This window comes from Trachurus japonicus, chromosome 10, assembly GCF_045865225.1.
Source record: "Trachurus japonicus isolate A0001 chromosome 10, Traja_1.0".
In the NCBI taxonomy this organism is placed as follows: Eukaryota; Metazoa; Chordata; class Actinopteri; order Carangiformes; family Carangidae; genus Trachurus; species Trachurus japonicus.
In genome coordinates, this window is record NC_140916.1 from 3864509 (window position 1) to 3882398 (window position 17890).

A 17890-nucleotide genomic window follows, 5' to 3' on the forward strand; every position below is an offset into this window, starting at 1 on the left:
ACTCGTGTTTTTCCAACCTGTTGCCTGTGAAAGTCACTATAACGGCCACTCGTAACTTCCGACCCGTGAACTCGTACCAGATCGAACTGGTGCGACTTCACAGGTCGGAAAAACACGAGTTACGGGTTGCCTTGAACGCACCATAACTTCTTGTCAGCCGATGGAGTTAGCAGTCCCCGCCCTCGTCATGGATCTATTGGTCCTCGTCCCTACGTCACCACATTCAGGCGCATCCCTTGGCTGCACACACAGCCCTTCATGATAAATATATCGTTTTGTCTCTATCGTTATTTTGTTATTATTAGTGGTGGTGGAAATGCTGGTTGAGCCGACCAGCGTTTCTTTACTTTCGGTTTCGTGGCGAGTCATGAGAATAACGCCGCCGTATTGCCGTTTATGGTCGGAACTACGACGGTATGTGATCGTCTTTGAACCTCTGACTTTAATTCTTGATGAATGAAAACATGAGTCTGTCTTGCGCCGGTCAAAGAATTTCACGGTGCGGAGGCTCATAAATGTAGAGTGAAAACACTTCGCTTTTCCAAAACTCCTCGTTGTCCCTTTAAAAACACTAATAATCATATTTTTTGTAATTGCACCTTTTCACCAAAATTGTGCTGTTTTTAAAAAAAGATTTGTAACAATTAGACATTTTAACATGTTGGGCCCTAGTTTCGTCGACCAGGTGAAGTCTAGCATCAGCGCAGCTTCGCCACGCCAACGGGGTGTGGCCCAGGTCCATTTCGCAAGTTTGCTGGGCCGCGCAGTCAGACTTAGACCAGCGCAGCCCCTCCCCTCGTCCCTCCCACCGGCGCAAACGGTGAAGAGGGAGGAGAGAGGGCGGGAGGGAGACAGGAGGAGGAGAGAAAGGCGTGGAGTGGGTTTGACACAGCCGAGTCAGATCTTCACCAATCAAAGGAGCTCCTCTCCTCTCCTTTAACTGCGCGGCGGGTGATGCGCGCTGCAAGTTTGTCATTTTATACTTGGACATGGACGGAGGAAACAGCGACGCCAGAGGCCGAACCTCTCCCAGGAGGAAACAGCTGTTTTGGTCCGGAGGTCCGAGCTCAGAGTGACCAATAATGAGTTTACTAATATACTTAACCAGGTTTGATCTGATATACTGAGAACCCCTACCCAATCTAAGAAACAACTAATACACTAATAAAGAAACTCACATTTATTCAAACCCTATGTAAGCAAGATGACAGGTGTACACTAATCACAACATAAACACAGACCATGTGGATTAAATCAGCGTAAAGGACTCGCGCTCTCTCTCTCTCTCTCTCTCTCTCTCTCTCTCTGTCCGTCTCTTTTTTTCTCTTTTTTTTCTGTGATAGAGATGCTGAGTATACTGTAGTAGGCTATATACTGACTATCTGATACCGAGGCTGTTGTGGTGGACTAACGGGGTGTTCCCACCAAACGCGATGACGCTTCATCGCGCGTCGAGATTACATGTAAAGTCAATGCAAACACGCGATTAGTCGCGTCATCGCGCCGGGCGATGCGATGGACGCGATAGCGCGGCGCGATGGACGCGTTGGCCGCGAAAAATCGCCTCCATCGCGTCGCCCGGCGCGATGACGCTTCATCGCTCGAGTTGAAATAATTGAACTTTTGCGGCGAATTCGCGTGAAGACGCGCCGCGACAGCCAATCAGCTTTGAGATCGTCACCGACGTGCTGACGTACGGACGTACTGGTGTTCCCTTGGCAGTTTAGTCAGAGCGAGTCTATTGACAATATTAGAAGTTTTCTGGTTTAGTTTAGTTTATTATTCAGATCCCCATTAGCTGCTGCAAAGCCACAGCTCTTCACTGTTGCTTTTCCGGTGCTGTTACAAACGTTTCTGATTTGGAGATTCGGACCTGAAAGCCCGTTATCACTGCTGTTTTCAACCAGCGGGCGCTGCGAGCCGGCCGCCCCGTCCCAAAGCACTCAACAGGCGGTCAGTCACACAGTAGTTCACGGAGCCGTCTCCTCCTCCTCCTGCAGCCAGAGACCCGCACCGCTGTTCCTCTCCCATCTACAGGGACAGGAACAGTGCAGCAATAGTGGTTATCTCTGCCAGAGAATGAAATAGTGGGAGAAATGTTGTTGTTTGGGCGGGCTCGTCGCGCGACGCGATGCCGCGACGAGGCGTTTTTTGCATATTGGACCAGCGTCAAAACTGGAGCGTCTAGCGCGACGCGATTTCATTTGACGCGCGATTCAATCGCGTTCATCGCGTTTGGTGGGAACACGCCGTAAGAGAGATGATGATTTGTGTTTTGTTTTTCATTACGGCTGCGTGACGACGCGGTCGCTCTCCGCTAATGAATTAATAAGTAAATAAATAAATAAATAAATAAATAAAGCGATCATCACAAGGGCAGAGTGGTATCTCAACACGGCAGCGACATGCAGTCATCCACCCTCAGTCCTGCTTTTGGGACATCCACAGCTGCTTTTCAGTGCCAGTTCGTCCCTGCTGTGTTAATTCAGGTGGAGTTTCCATTGCGCGTGCCACAGCCTTTGATCTCTGCTTTGATCTGACGTCAGATGTGACGGGACAATCTATATAGATATAAATTCACGTGTTGATTCCGTTAGTTGCATTAAATAGTGGTTATTGTGGATATTTATTGCATTGAAATGTGTCTGGAACTGTGGAGATCTGCCTGTGAGGTCTTGGTGACGTGTGTGCACTGCAGGTCAGTCAGCCAAACTTCCACTGCACCTGCTGCGCTTCGCGCTGCGCTGAGACTAGACCTGGTTGGAGGTGGCGAGCTTTCAGCGCAACCTCGGCGGGACATTTTCGGACAAAACTTCCACTGCGCCAAGCAGAATCTGTGACGCCTCCCCCTGCTGCGCGGCCACGCCTATCTCAGCGCAGCGCGATCTGCCAATCTTCCAATCTGACTTTGCGCTAGGCTGCGCTGGTCGAAACTTGCATTAGACCGGCTGCGCTACCTTGCGCCACCTGCGCTGCGCCAGCAAACTAGGGCCCGTTGAGTCTATGGAGGCCGACTCTAGTGGTCAGGAGAGGAACTGCAGCTGCTGCTTCATTTTCACGTTTCAGCCTCAGACAGTGATTGATGCTTGGTTGAAGAAGCTGAGAGGTCACATGACCTGAGGTGCAGCAGACTGGAGTCATGTGATGTCTGCTGCGCCAGGTGAAGTGAAAACCATGAGATAGCGGTTGAAAGCCCGGGAACCAGCCTTGGTCAGTGAACACACCACCACCACCAGCACCACAGCAGCAGCAGCCGGTTAATAAACCTGAAACATTCACATCACATTCAGTTTGGTCTCACTACATCACTTCTGCTTCTGTCTTCATCCATCAGCCCCCCCCCCCCCTCATCCCCTGAGCCTGGCGTTGCCCCCCCACCCCCCTCCATCCTTAATGGACTCCTCCATCTCTCTCCATTCAGGTCCTACTCCTTTTCCTTTAACTCTATCAAACCTCTGCTCTCCCTCCATCCATCCCTCCATCAGTGTGTCAGTGTGTGTTACAGACCATAGACCCCCCCCCCCACACACACACACACACACACACCCCACACCCCCTCACACCCCCCCCTCGTCCGTCCAGACCAGGTTGAAGTGTTGTAATTTACCTCCTGCAGAGGTGCGCTCTAGTGCTGTGACCTTTTCTGCTGGAACAGACTGGCATTTATTTCATTGGGACACAGCTGGTCATCCATGAATATATACAAGCAGCTGCAAACACACACACACACACACACACAGCCAAAAACACATGCATTGTGTAAAGAACAAACACACACACACACACTCAGACAGATGAGGTTTCATCTGTGCTACAGTCCCGGGGGAGAACGAGGCCGTTGTGAGATGAAGTGCTGCAGCCAATGGACTGTTGTGTTGAGGTGGGCGTGTCAGCACATCAATCTAACAACAACCCTGCAGTGTTTCTCATGCATAGAAATGACTTTGGAGCCACAAACCAAATAGATTTTCCACCCCCCACAAAGATTTCCACATCTCTTCATTTTACGGACTCACAATATGAACCTGCTAGAAACTTATGAAAAAGCTAAAAGCGTATGGAGGCACATTTGTGTCTGTATTATTCAATCAAAAACAAAGTTGGTTCAAACAAAAGAGATATTTTCAATCAAAACAAACTTCACTTAAATCAAAAAAATTTCAACCGAAAAAATGTTTGATTGCAAAAAAATATTTGAGTCCCTAAAAATTGCTTGTGACCCCTTTTTTTCTTTGATTGAAAAGGTTTTTTTTTATTTAAGTAAGTTATTATGTGATTGAAAATAATTTTTTGTTTAAATACATTTTTTTGATTGAATAATAAAGACATACATATCCTACCCATAATATGGCCCAAATACAAAAAGATGACTTTAATCCCAAAAATATATTTTCAATGAAATAATAACTCACCTCAATAAAAATAAAAAAATAAAAACATTTTCAACCAAAGGAAAAAATGTGCTTGAAAGCAACTTTTTGGGTCTCAAATATTTTTTGGAATTTAAATTTTTTTCTTTGATTGAAATGTTTTTTTGTTTGTTTGTCTGTTTGTTTTTTTTGATTGATTTGAGTGAAGTTTGTTTTGATTGAAAATATTTTTTTTGTTTAAATCAACTTTTTTTATTGAATAATAAAGACACAAATGTACCTCCATAAAAGTGTCCATTCAGTCCACGTCCACACAAACACCGTCCTCTCTGTCCGGTTCAGCTGCACCCAAACTTTTATCTAATTTAGCCCGACACACACACACACACACACACAGAGCCGAGCCAGGCCTTCGCTAATGTCATTAGATGCTCGTCACCTCCTGATGCTCTGATTGGTCCAGACTGAAGTATAGATCTCAGCCGCCGGCCACAGATTGTATTCACTGGTTGTTTAATTAGAAATCAGATGAATCAGAGTTTCCACGTTGTGTTAGATTAATCAGCTCAGGACAGAGCGGTCGATACCACGGACCGGGACCGGGTCAGATATACTGCATCAGTCTTAAAGGACAATTCCAGGCAAATTCAACTCGGGGGTGTATTTTCATATCATTTTAGGTCTAAAAGAATGAATCTGAAGATTTTCAGTTTAATCGCTCCTGTTTTGCGGTAGTTGTGTCTGTCCCCGCATCGCCACGGCAGCAATGAATGGGAGTGGATGTAAGTTCCGCTGTTTAGGCTGTTTACAGCCCTCAAAGCCACAGACAGCGTCAGGTGGAGACTCAAAGATGCACCGAGAAGTTTATTTACTTGAAGCAAGTCAAGAGTTGATATTCCTGTGTTTATGACACAAACGGTAGCTTTCCCACTGCTCCTGAACACACCGCGCAAGGCAACTTGGGTCTCGCGCGAGACTCCGGGAGACTTTGAATTAGATCTAGTTTTACAAACATGTCGGCTTGCTTGAAGTAAATAAACTTCTGGGTGCATGTTTGAGTCTCCATCTGATGCTGTCTGCGGCTTTGAGGGATGGAAACAGCCTAAGTAGCAGAACTTACATCCACTCCCATTCATTGCTGCCGTGGCGACGCGGGGACAGACACAACTACCGCAAAACAGGAGCAATTAAACTGAAAATCTTCAGATTCCTTCTTTTAGACCTACAATGTTAGGAACATACAGCCCCAAGTTGAATTCGCCTGGAATTGTCCTTTAATGCCTTATTTTAGAGTGAACTTTTTTGAGCTAAGATGGTGAATGTAGGAGTTGTGTCTTGAGAGATCCAATCACAAGTGGACACAAGTGATTAACCCTAAATACAAGTGTACCAAAAAACATTTTGTCAAACCATCACGATGATGATCTGAGATGCATTTATTCACTCTCCTTCTGTAGTGTAAACGTTAAAACGTCCTGATGCATCTCAGACGAGGACGAAGCAGGAAATACATCATTAATGCAGGACACAGATGACCAGGCACCAACGCTGGAAGAAGCGGTCCAAAATTGTTAAAGGGATAGTTCAACATTTTGGCAATTTGGCCCATTGCCATAATTCCTATAGGTTCATTACCTTTAATCGTCGGTGCAAGCTATTTTTAGAACGGCGGAGCAGAGCCGTGAGCTGCTCAGAGCTACGCTACGGAGGCTCATTATGGGATTTCTTGGTCTCCCTCATCAAACTCATCAAATACACAATCCAACAACTCCACAACGCTCTGGTGGACAAGTTGTGACCTGCACATTCACCACGCTATGAGATAATAACACAACGTTACCACACAGAGTTGTTTTAGAGGTAAATGCAGAGACTGCTTGATGAAAAAGTGTCCCTGAAGGCAACACGCATCAGCGGTTTTGCATGAATTTCCCTCTAAAACAACTCTGTGTGGTAACGTTGTGTTATTATCTCATAGCGTGGTGAATGTGCAGGTCACAACTTGTCCACCAGAGCGTTGTGGAGTTGTTGGATTGTGTATTTGATGAGTTTGATGAGGGAAACCAAGAAATCCCATGAACCTCCGTAGCGTAGCTCTGAGCAGCTCGCTGCTCTGCTCCGCCGTTCTAAAAATAGCTTGCACTGACAATTAAAGGTAACAAACCTACTGCTATGACCATAGGGATTATGGCAATGGGCCAATTTACCAAAATGTTGAATTATCCCTTTACTTGATTCACTCAACCTGAAATCTTCCTCATGTTGTTGTAAGATGAAATGAGCCTCAAGAAACTTTCTTTACAAACACACCAGACTGTGTATCACATCTGAAACGAGGTCTTTCCGTATAATAGAAGATGCAGGATCTCTTCGTCTCATGAAAGATGCTATCAGAGCACCGAGCCTGTTCCCGGTCTCTTCTTCCTTCCCTCTCTGACCTCTTCAGGATATCAATCACATGAACGTCGCCTTTTTCTCATAAAGAGGCTGAAATAAAAGACGATGTGCAGATAATCAGTCACAGATCAGCGTGGACCGGTCCCGACCGGGCGGCGGCTGCAGGACGCCGTTTCATTTCCTGTGCAGGCGGCATGGGAGGACGAGCGACGGGCGAGGTCGGTAGCAATAACAGGAAGAGCCGGCGGCCGAGCAGACACCAGAACCACACGGTTTCTTTACCGCTCAAGAGCACTTCAGCAGAACATGTGGGTTCGTCATGAGTGGGCTCAGTCCGGTCGGTGACGTCACCACACTGCAAAAACTCACAATCTTACCAAGAATATTTGTCTTATTTCTAGTTAAAATGTCATTTCTAGTCAAAACTAATCTAATTATACTAAAAATAAGATTCATCACGTAAAAAGTTGCTTGTTTTTTAGACACTTTTTACTTTTTTCAAGCATATTTTCACTTGAAATGAGTAGAAAAATCTATAATATACGGGGGTTGTGTCCACACACCCGTACTGGTTTTATGTAACTTAAGGTGACATGTCGGCTCAGGAGGGAGTGGGAGCGTGGATGTGAGCCAGTCTCCTTCAACCATGCATGGAAAAGGGGAATGATAGAAAAGGTTTTTCTAATTTATTGAGAAACGATGCCCTCGTCAGCAATGCATGACAAAAAACATGTGGTTCATTTGTCCCCTCAAGTCACATAAACCAACACAGCGTGGACACACACAACTCCGGTGACGCCGGTGACGTGTAGAAAAGCGAAAACAGTGTTTCCATTACACTTTTGCGATACACGTTTGTATCGATACGTCTCAAAAACCACCTCATGAGAGCGTAAAAATGTTTTTTTAAGCGATATTTGAGAGTTTTTTACAAAATGTAGGTTTTTCCATTACCAGTTTTTCATTTTGATATTTAGGTTTTGCGCATTTCAAGGGGTAATGGAAACGCACCTATAGTGGAGCAAGTTTTTCTTCCTTATTACAAGTGTAACAGGGGTTATAATGTAATAATAATAAGTAATATAATTACACAAAATTGTTAGTTTTTATCTTCATCTAGTTTTATTTATCTACCGATCTACTGTATTATCTACCTGACCTGTCTTCCTTCTCAGCCTGTGTTCTTTCTTGGGCTGTCTGCCCCTGCATTTCTTCTTGAGCGACCCCGCATCGATATAAAATGGCGATGTTCCATTGTTTTAGTTGTTTTTCCGTTTTTTCTTATTACAAGCACAAAAAACTTGCTTTCACTGGCAGATTTTTCTACTTATTTCAAGTGAAAATTAGTTGTAAACAAGTGAAAATGATCTAAAAACAAGTTAATTTTTAGGTGATGAGTCTTATTTTAAGTGGAAAGAGATTAGTTTTGACTAAAATTGAAATATTTTGAGAAGAAATAAGACAAATATTCTTGGAAAGATTTTGAGTTTTTACAGTGCACGAGGCCGAACAAACGTCTGACGGATGCTGCAGTCGGTCCGGGCGCTCATGTGACTTATGAGGGCGTAACTTTGCAGTGGAGGTCATTCATTATTTAAATGAGCTCCATTTTTCAAACCCCTCCACCCCGAACAAATTACCCAGCAGCCCTGCTTCTCCGTCTGACTGGCTGAGGGAGGGGGGAGTAAATGGTGCATGGCTCGTCTCTCCGACTTCCTCTGCCTGGTGTCCTCCTCCTCCTAACCAGCCTCATTTTCTCTGTCATTCCAGCTCAGACCTCCTCCCTCCTGTTCCTGCCATTTTACTTTCTCTCCACACTTTATCCTCCCTGTTCTGTTCCACTGTTCTCCCCCCAGTAAGACAACATGAGCTCATTTCGCAGCCAGTTTTGTTTTATTTTTTCCGATTCGTTTTTGTGATTCCAAACCAATAGCTTGTTCTCCTCCTGTCTCTGTCCATCTCGTCCCGTCCCTGCTCAGTGGACAGCAGTAATCAGCCGTCCAGCCGTGAGGACGTGTCACAGCCCAGTTTGCAGAGATGCCGTCTTCGCTCTGAGGCCTCGGCTCGAGAGGATCGTTTCTCTAACCTCGTATCCAGGGAGCCTTTGCTTCCATGACACCAACGTGATTCACTAACAAATAGAAATATATCTTCAGAGACTTTATCTCATGAGCTTTTTTGTATTCAAGCGAAGCAGAAGAAAAGCAGAAGAAAAAGCAGAAGAAAGCGATCCAGTCGTTCTTGTCAGCCGATGGAGTTAGCAGCCCCCGCCCTCGTCATGGATCAATTGGTCCTCGTCCCTACGTCACCACATTCACGTGCATCCCTTGGCTGCACACACAGCCCTTCATGCCGTTCTCTCTCCTCATTGGATAAAGCTTGTAGGATACAAGGAAGTATACAAGAAGTTTTCTCCTCGGCTTACAGCAGAGCAGAGTGACTGACAGACCCGTGTTTCAGACCAAACACTCTATGTAAGTGATTGCTGTCGGAAGATATAACTATTTAAGACTTATATTAGCACAAATATTCCGCTTACTTCTGCTTTAAGCTCCTCTGAAGCCTCTGCTGGCTGTGCAGGCTCTCAGATGGTCATGTCCTATCTTCAGAGAACCATAATTAATGTGAATGGAGGAGAAGAAGATGCACTTTCACATTTTGTGTGGATGTTTTACACTTCATTCCTTAATCAGCTTCAAACGAAATCCACTTGATCAATCACATCTGATCCACCGAGGCTCTCCACTCCCAGTGTTTGTCAGTTCAGGCGTCCGCCGGAGCGTTGGAGGAGCTGCACTGTACCCATAATGCATTGCCACCAGATCTCCGCCTCTTCAAACCGAGAGCTTTTGTGCCTGAAAACCCCTTCGGCACAAAGACGTGGTCCATGGAAAGGCTGAATGAAGTAATGAGCAATTGAAAGCACAACAAGAGGACCGGGGTCGTTTGAGCACTTAGCCTTGAATCGGCCACCTTTGTCTGCAGAGAGAATCTGTCAGCTGGTCGGTAACGGACGGATGGAGGAGGTGGAGGAGAAGCAAAGGAACGGAAAGAGGAGGAATTAACCAGTACTGACTGAAGCAATGCAACAACATCAAGATGGATGGATGGTTAGATGGATGGATGGATGGATGGATGGATGGATGGATGGATGGATGGATGGATGGAGAGATGGATGAATGGTTGGATGGATGGATGGATGGATGGATGGATGGATGGATGGATGGATGGATGGATGGATGGATGGATGGAAAGATTGATCGATGGATAGATAGATGGATGGATGTGTGGATGGATAGATGGAGGGATGGATGGATGGAGAGAGGATGAATGGTTGGATGGATGGATGGATGTGTGGATGGATAGATGGAGAGATGGATGGATGGATGGATGATGGATAGATGTATGTATGGATGTTTCGATGGAAAGATGGATGGATGGATATAGATGGATGGATGGATGGATGGATAAATGGAGAGATAAATGGAGAGATGGATGGATGGGTGGATAGAGAGATTGATGGATGGTTGGATGGATGAATAGAGAGATGGATGGATGGATGGATGGATGGATGGATGGATGGATGGATGGATGGATGGATGGATGGATGGATGGATGGAGAGATGGATGGATTTCACCCCCAACTTCACCCCCGGTCAATGTGAAGAGTGGGGTGAAGAGTCTTCACATGATAGATAGATAGATAGATAGATAGATAGATAGATAGATAGATAGATAGATAGATAGATAGATAGATAGATAGATAGATAGATAGATAGATAGATAGATAGATACTTTATTAATCCCCAAGGGGAAATGAATTTATTCTTCCAACCTCTCATGGATCCAAACCTAAACGGTCTCTTTCTGTGGGAAACTGACATTTATGATCCAGAGAAAATCCCAGGACTGTGAACAGATCTGGACTTCCATGCGTCCACTTGCCCTTTAGGTGTTTGCTCACACACACAAACACACAGTTCCAGTACATATGGTGTGTGTTGACTGTTTTAACACAATGGCGCAACGGACAGTCTGACCTTAACCTGGCTCCCCAGTGAGTCCCTGGGAACATGTCATTGCCCCCCCGTCCCTCATCAGCCAACCCACCGTCTGTGAGCTAATTTGTCATCCTTAGGTTTTCTGCCACCACACGGTGCTGCAGGGCAATTAGTACCAGTGCATGGGGCTGCTGCAGAGCGATGGGGCCGACCACCCCGGGTCCATACACCCGGGAGGGAACCACACAGTCCTCAAAGCCACGTTCCTTCACAGCTATCCACCCAGAAATGTTCTCTCTGTGTGCTTAAAGAGGCAGTAACTCAGCCTTTTACTGCCACATATATAACACCAAACGACCGAGAGTCGATGCGCTGGTGATCAATAACGCTGTCTGAAACATTAATGTTTAATGAACTCTCTGCCTCCCAAATTTCTCTGTCAATCATAAACTGAACAACCCCTTCCCCCCCACACACATACACTCAAAATAACCTTAGCCCTCCGTTTCCAGTTTCCTTATGTCATTTTCCAGGAAACAGTTAACAGGAAAAATGATATTGGATATTGAATATTAAATGTCTGTGTTTTAAATTAAAGTTATATGTTATTTTAAAGATAGACCAGATCAGACTCAGCTCAATATAGCAGCTGCAACATTAACCATTTAGCCTCATTAGCTGAGGGTAACCGAGTGCTGTCATTCATTTTAGAGGGAACTTGAAGGTGTCTTATACATTGGACCCATTTTAAAAGGCACTGATACCATGGATATGTTTGCAATATTTTGTAATATTAAAAATATATATACTAGAAAAGGACCTTTGTGATAGTCTCCAATGTGTCCTTAACATGTGCCCTACTGGAAATCAGATACAGATCCTACAGCAGGATTTCCAAGTCAATTCATCTTCGGTGCAGAAAATACAGCTTTCCATTGTTTCGACTTCCACCTCTCCTCAGTGATGAGATATATTTAGCCCTGATTCTGGCTTTGGCTAAAAAAAGGCACTGGATGGCAAACTAGGCCGCCAGAGGCAGATCAATACCCAGATGAAGTTTTCTCTCCGCTGGAGGATCCATAATTCATACACTCTCAGGTGGTCCTGTATTTACTATCGATCAGAGGGAGGCAACAACAGCATTATCGATGTGCTGGGGGGAGTCGCTTCCACACAGAGGAGGCGGCTTCTGTCACAGATAAAGAGATGAGCCGAGGCAGAATAAAAGGAGGTGGCGAAGGGACCACGGTGGAGGTGGCGCCGTACAAGAGCCTCAGTCACCCTGCCATCAGCAGCTAGTTTTAATTATCAATCAACATGTCTATGACTCTGCTAGTTGTGGAACGAGGGGAATGATGCATACTATTATGCACTTGCACTTTCCACTGCAATCCTGCATTTTTATTTCCATGGGCTATTTATTTATTGTTTTTTACTTATTCTATTCTCAATGCACTAATTTTTGCTATTTTATGTCTTGCTGTTGAATGATGTTGTTTATTGTGCAGCTGAGAAACTGAATTTCCTTCGGGATAAATAAAGTATATATCTATCTATCTATCTATCTATCTATCTATCTATCTAGAAAATAGTGAAAAATCCCAGAATCCAATTTGATGTCATCATACTGCTTGTTTTAAAACCCAAAGAGATGTTGTTTGGCAAAGAAATTACTTGAAATTATTTACAAAATAGCAAAATCTTCATTTTCTACCAATCGATCAATTCATTAATTGAGGCCCCACTAGCTCAGATAACCCTGAATCACCATGATTCCACAATTTGCAGTGACCAGACACTTTAAAAGCTCCAGCTCTCCTTCTGTGGAGGTACAGCACCCTCTACCTGTGGTGAACACTCATCGCTTGTACTGATCTATGTTGAACAACTCTGGTACAACCCAGAGTGAGTGTGTTGCTGTGATGCTGCAGTAACAGGTAGGCTAAAGGGCCGACAGATGGTCGACACCGGATAAAGGAAAGTGTCTTCCTCTGTCTCAGTGGTTCTCAGTGATGCTTTCCAGCTGGCTCCTCTTCTTCCGTCTTGTTTTCCAAGACGCTTCGAGGATCCTCAGGGAACCCTGTTGCCATATAATCCCCTGAACTGCTGATGCTCAGTGTTTTCATAGTGCAGAGTGACAGAGTGAGAGTCGGTGTATATGTGGTCTGTTGTTGGATGGCTTCATTTGTAGAGCGCGTATGAATTTAGCAAATCCTTTGTACCAGATTAGTTTGTTTGTTCTGTCCATGTGGTTTTACTCTCTGGCACTTGATGTCTTCATTTCCAAGTACAACAAGTATCGAAGCTACAAAGTTACACGAAGATACAGTTTGGTGAAACCTACACTGGAACGTCGTGAGAAACATTTCAGATTGTCAGTTTGCTGAACTGTTATATCCGTGTTTTTCTTTGTCCAGGTGCCACCAAAGACATGGGCAAGATGCTGGGTGGGGAGGAGGAGAAGGATCCGGATGCAGCCAAGAAGGAGGAGGAGCGGCAGGAGGCGCTGAGGCAGCAGGAGGAGGAGAGGAAGGCCAAGCACGCCCGCATGGAGGCAGAGAGGGAAAAAGTACGGCAGACCATCAGGGACAAGGTAAGTAATACCTCCACTTCCTGCTACCTACACCTCACATTGCTTCCTGTTGGCTTTTACAATGCAGGGCCTTAGGAACCAATAGGACCCAAAGGTCTGAGGCCACGATCACATTGAAGAACCATGCAAGGTTTTGGTCAAAGAATCATCTTGTGTTTTCACTGAGGACTTTGGATAGACATAATTTAGTGTCAGCTTTCTGCTGCCATCTCTTGTGTTGGGTTGGTTCTGATCCGAGTTTTAAAACAGCTGTAAAACACTAAAAACAATTAGTGCTCCTTATCCATGAAAAGGTTGGTTTAGCACTTATGATTTCAGTTTTAACTCTCATTATTGTTCTTATCGTTAATCGGGTCAAAATTGACCCTAACACCACAAATTTTAATATTAACTAGAGCATTTTAGACTTTTGTGAAAAAAAAAAAAAGTTTCATTTTGGGGACAACGAGGAGTTTGTATTTGGTTCTAAAAGTGTCTCATATTAAAGCAGAAGTAAGTGGTCCGGTCGTTTTCGCAAATGCTGCGTTCCAGGCAGGCTTTTGAAATCGTAAATTACACCTTCAAGTCACAACTTACGACTTTGTAGCGTTCCAGGCAACCCACTCGTGTTTTTCCGACCTGTTTTACCGGTGAAAGTCACTATAACGGCCACTCGTAACTTCTGACCGGTGAACTCGTACCAGATCGAACTGGTACCACTTCACGGTCGGAAAAATACGAGTTTCCTTGAACGCACCATAACAGTCCTCGTCCCTACGTCGCCACATTCACGGCGTTCCTTGGCTGCACACACAGCCCTGCATGCCGTTCTCTCTCCTCATTGGATAAAAACTGTAGGATACGATAAATGTTTTCTCCTCGGCTCAGAGCAGAGCAGAGTGACTGACAGACCCGTGTTTCAGACCAAACACTCTATGTAAGTGATTGCTGTCGGAAGATATAACTATTTAAGACTTATATTAACACAAATATATCACTTACTTCTGCTTTAATGTGGATGAATCTACGTTTCCCATTTGTTAATGGGTTCATTTTCTATAAATATATCGTTTTGTCTTTATCGTTATTTTGTTATTATTATTTAGTGGTCGGCTCACCCAGCATTTCCTACTATCAGTTTCCCGGACGCTACGCGGCGGGTCATGGGAATAACGCCGCCAGATTGCTAGTTGGCATCTTTTATGGTCGGAACTACGACGGTATCTGATCATCTTCCAACCTCCGACTTTCATTCTTGATCAATGAAAACATTCTTAGTAAATGTTTTCGCTTTCGTCCGTCTTGCACCGGTCCAACAATTTCACCGTGCACGTGAAGGCTCATGGGAAATGTAGTGAAAACACTTTGCTTTCCAAAACTCCTTGTTGTCCCTTTAAATGGAGGTTCCTGACAAAGTCAAAAAGCCTTGATGCTATAAACAAATTTATGTGGTAGCTACTTTTATGCATTTAAAACCTGAAAACAGGTCAGTGGTGACCCGAACACAAGAGGAAGGCTAGAAAGCTCCAACAATGTTAACCTTGTCCTCACTACATAAGAGGACTGGAGAGGTGAAGTGGCACTGTGATAACAAGAGAGTGTTATGCTGAAGGTCTGTGGTCCAGGTCAAACCAGTCAACACCCTGTAACTCCTGATTACCGTAAAACACCAAATAAGGGCCCGGGCGTTTATTTGCTTAAATCGCTCAAATCAACAGGCGTTTATTAGGGACCTGCATTTATTTGGGACCTGCGTTTATTAATAGTGTTCAACCTGGACCTCTTTCTGGGGAAAGAGGCTTCACTCTGTGGCGGCAGGCGGCGGTGGAATGATACGTGCGTTTCTCAAGGCATTACTGTAAATACGGCCAGGGCGGACTTGTTCTCTCTCTCGCTGACCTCCGTGGTCCTGGCCCGCACAGGTACCAGGAGACCGAGACCCCCCCTCATGTCGGTCCTCCGCCCTTCTTGATCCGCCGCAAGTTGCAAAAACCCTGCGGACGCCCAGTCTCTCCACTCCTCTCCCACACTTCAGCACCTGTGTTGGCTCGCACCACCGTCCTTTTTTTTTTGATTGAATGAAGTAGGCTTATAACTAATAATAATGCAACGTATAGCCTAACTAAATACGCGTATGAGTAATCAGAGAACAGTAGGCTGTTTACGCTACTTTTAAAAGTCATTTAAAACGAGGAGCGAGCCGAGCCGAGCCGACACTGTGCAGCCCAGGACAGGTGCTGAAGTGCGGATGAGAGGAGTGGACAGACCGGGCAGGAGCAACCAGCTGACGTCTCGTCGGTCCTCGGCCGACTTTAATGTCTAGAGACACCCGCTATATTTGCATAGAATATTTTTTGGCAACCAGAAAAACAACGTTTGACCCGGCGTTTATATGGGATGGGCGTTTAATATAAAAAATATTTTGCTACACCCGGCGGTTAATTGGGACCGGCGGCAATTTGGGACTCGGCCATTATTTGAAGTTTTACGGTACTTCACGTTCACCATGATTTTCTTTCCTTGCACATCATCTCTTGTCCTGTCTTCACTCAGTATGGGCTGAAGAAGAAGGAGGAGAAGGAGGCGGAGGAGAAGGCCGCCATGGAGCAGGCCTGCGAGGGCTCGCTGACGCGTCCAAAGAAGGCCATCCCGAGGGGCTGCGGGGACGACGAGGAGGAGGATGAGGAGAGCATCCTCGACACCGTCCTCAAGTTTCTGCCCGGACCTCTACAGGACATGTTCAAGAAGTAAAAGAGAAACAAATCAAACGAACCCTAGATTGAGGGTCCGGTCTAGCCTGGGCTAGGCTGCGGGGCAAAGGGAGGAGGGATCTTTGAGTCAGGGATGATGGGTTGAGCGAACTTTGAAGGTTTGGGGATAAGAGAACCTGGGGGACTCGAACTGGTTGGGGTACTTGTAAACAGAAAAGGTTTGAGCGTAGATCTGGGGCATGTAGAAGTCTGTGGGATCTGGGGAGGGTTCTTGCCAAACTGTTAGAGGCTACTCACTGCCTTTCTAGAAATCTTTTAATTTCTTCTTTTCTACTCTAAGACGATTGCGTCATTCTACCCTTTTTATTTGCCACGATTGCTGTACAACCTTTCAACTGCCACTTAGCACATTTCTTACACTTTAAATGTGTTTTTTCCTTCTCTTGTTGTTATTTTTTTACACCCATAAAGATCAGGCATTGGTTGGCCACCACCTGTTGCCAAGCAATGCTGACCAATGGAGAACAGTATTTCCTTAAACAAAAGGCCAGTTGACACTTCTGTCCTTTTGCCTCTGTGGTTTTTCAAATGGCACTGCCACCATGTTTTCCAGTAGATGGAGCATGTTTTGTTTATTTCGGTGGGTGTTTTCTACTTTTATGAACCTGGTGTAGGTCTTTATATTAAAAAGATAAAAAAAAATAAAATCAGCATTTGCGTTTTTAGGACATGTGCCTTCATATCATCTCCTCCTCCAGCAGAGGAATTGTAAATGAGGGTTTCATTTAGAGTCAAACAGGTGTACAGTTGTTGGTAGCATGTAGGCACGTGTTCAAAGATACAAAGATCACTTTTGGAATAATGTATTTGATGATTTATGGGTTGGCTGGTTGGCATATTTGGGGGTTTCCAAAAGTTAAAAGAAGGGAGCTCTTGGAATTGCAAAGTTTTGAAGGTTAAAGAGTCGACAAAACTACTTAAAAGATTAAATCCACTGGCTACGAGCTTCCAAAGATCTGATTGCTGAGGAAGAAGTTTTTATTTCCCTGCTACTTCCACCTCTAGTTTTACAAAAGCTAGACTTTCTAGGCCTGTCAGCTAGATAGACTGCCACCGTGTGAGAAAAAGAAACTTACAATGTTGTTTAGAGCTCATGTTAATACATGAATTTCAAATCAAAAGAAGAGTTATCATTCATTCAAGAAAACAAGATTCTTTGTACCTTTTTTTAAAATTCCATTTTCAAAAAACAAATCACTGCAGTTTTGTCCAAATGTACAGATTTAAACACAACTCAAAGTAAAGGTCAAACCAAGTCCTCATGATTTTATGTTTTGTGGTCCCCATAGACAATCAAAGCATTAACCATTGGGAACATATGGGGTAGCTGTTACTGGTCATGTTGTCATTTCCTGTCACACCATCCAAGGATTGGTTTAAAGTGGGCTCTACATTAAGCACTTGACTAACTATTGTTATAAAGTGACTCACAATTTAGACTATCCATACTTTCTATTTTTCCCCTCCTTATGAAAGCGCAAGACATTGTCTGGGTTTTTTTTCCATTTATTTATTTATTTTATCTTTTATGAATGTGTTAAAGTGCAACTGAAAATGTGATTTAAATCACATTTAAGCTGAGCTAATGTTCGTCCTCATCTTTAAATGGATGAGTTTACCATGACCGAAGTTCATCAACATCGAGACCAAAGAAATACTGGCGAGACCTTACTATTTCTTTTGTCACCACCAAACTTGGTTTTTATTTTCTTATGTGCAAAGGCCTGTGGGAGAAACGATCCATCCCAAAGACCACCGCGAAACTAAAACAGTACTCTG

General features: G+C 44.5%; 1 protein-coding gene across 1 annotated transcript in view; it reads left to right on the top strand.

Moving 5' to 3' along the window:
* Positions 1–16758, top strand: part of cplx2b (complexin 2b) — a 51790-nt gene extending 35032 nt beyond the window's left edge. The window contains exons 3-4 of the mRNA XM_085788976.1: positions 13186–13361; positions 15894–16758. Coding sequence (XP_085645102.1) covers positions 13186–13361; positions 15894–16091 — 374 coding nt within the window. The 3' untranslated portion in view covers positions 16092–16758. The remainder of the gene's footprint in view (positions 1–13185; positions 13362–15893) is intronic.
* The last annotated feature ends 1132 nt before the right edge of the window (positions 16759–17890 follow it).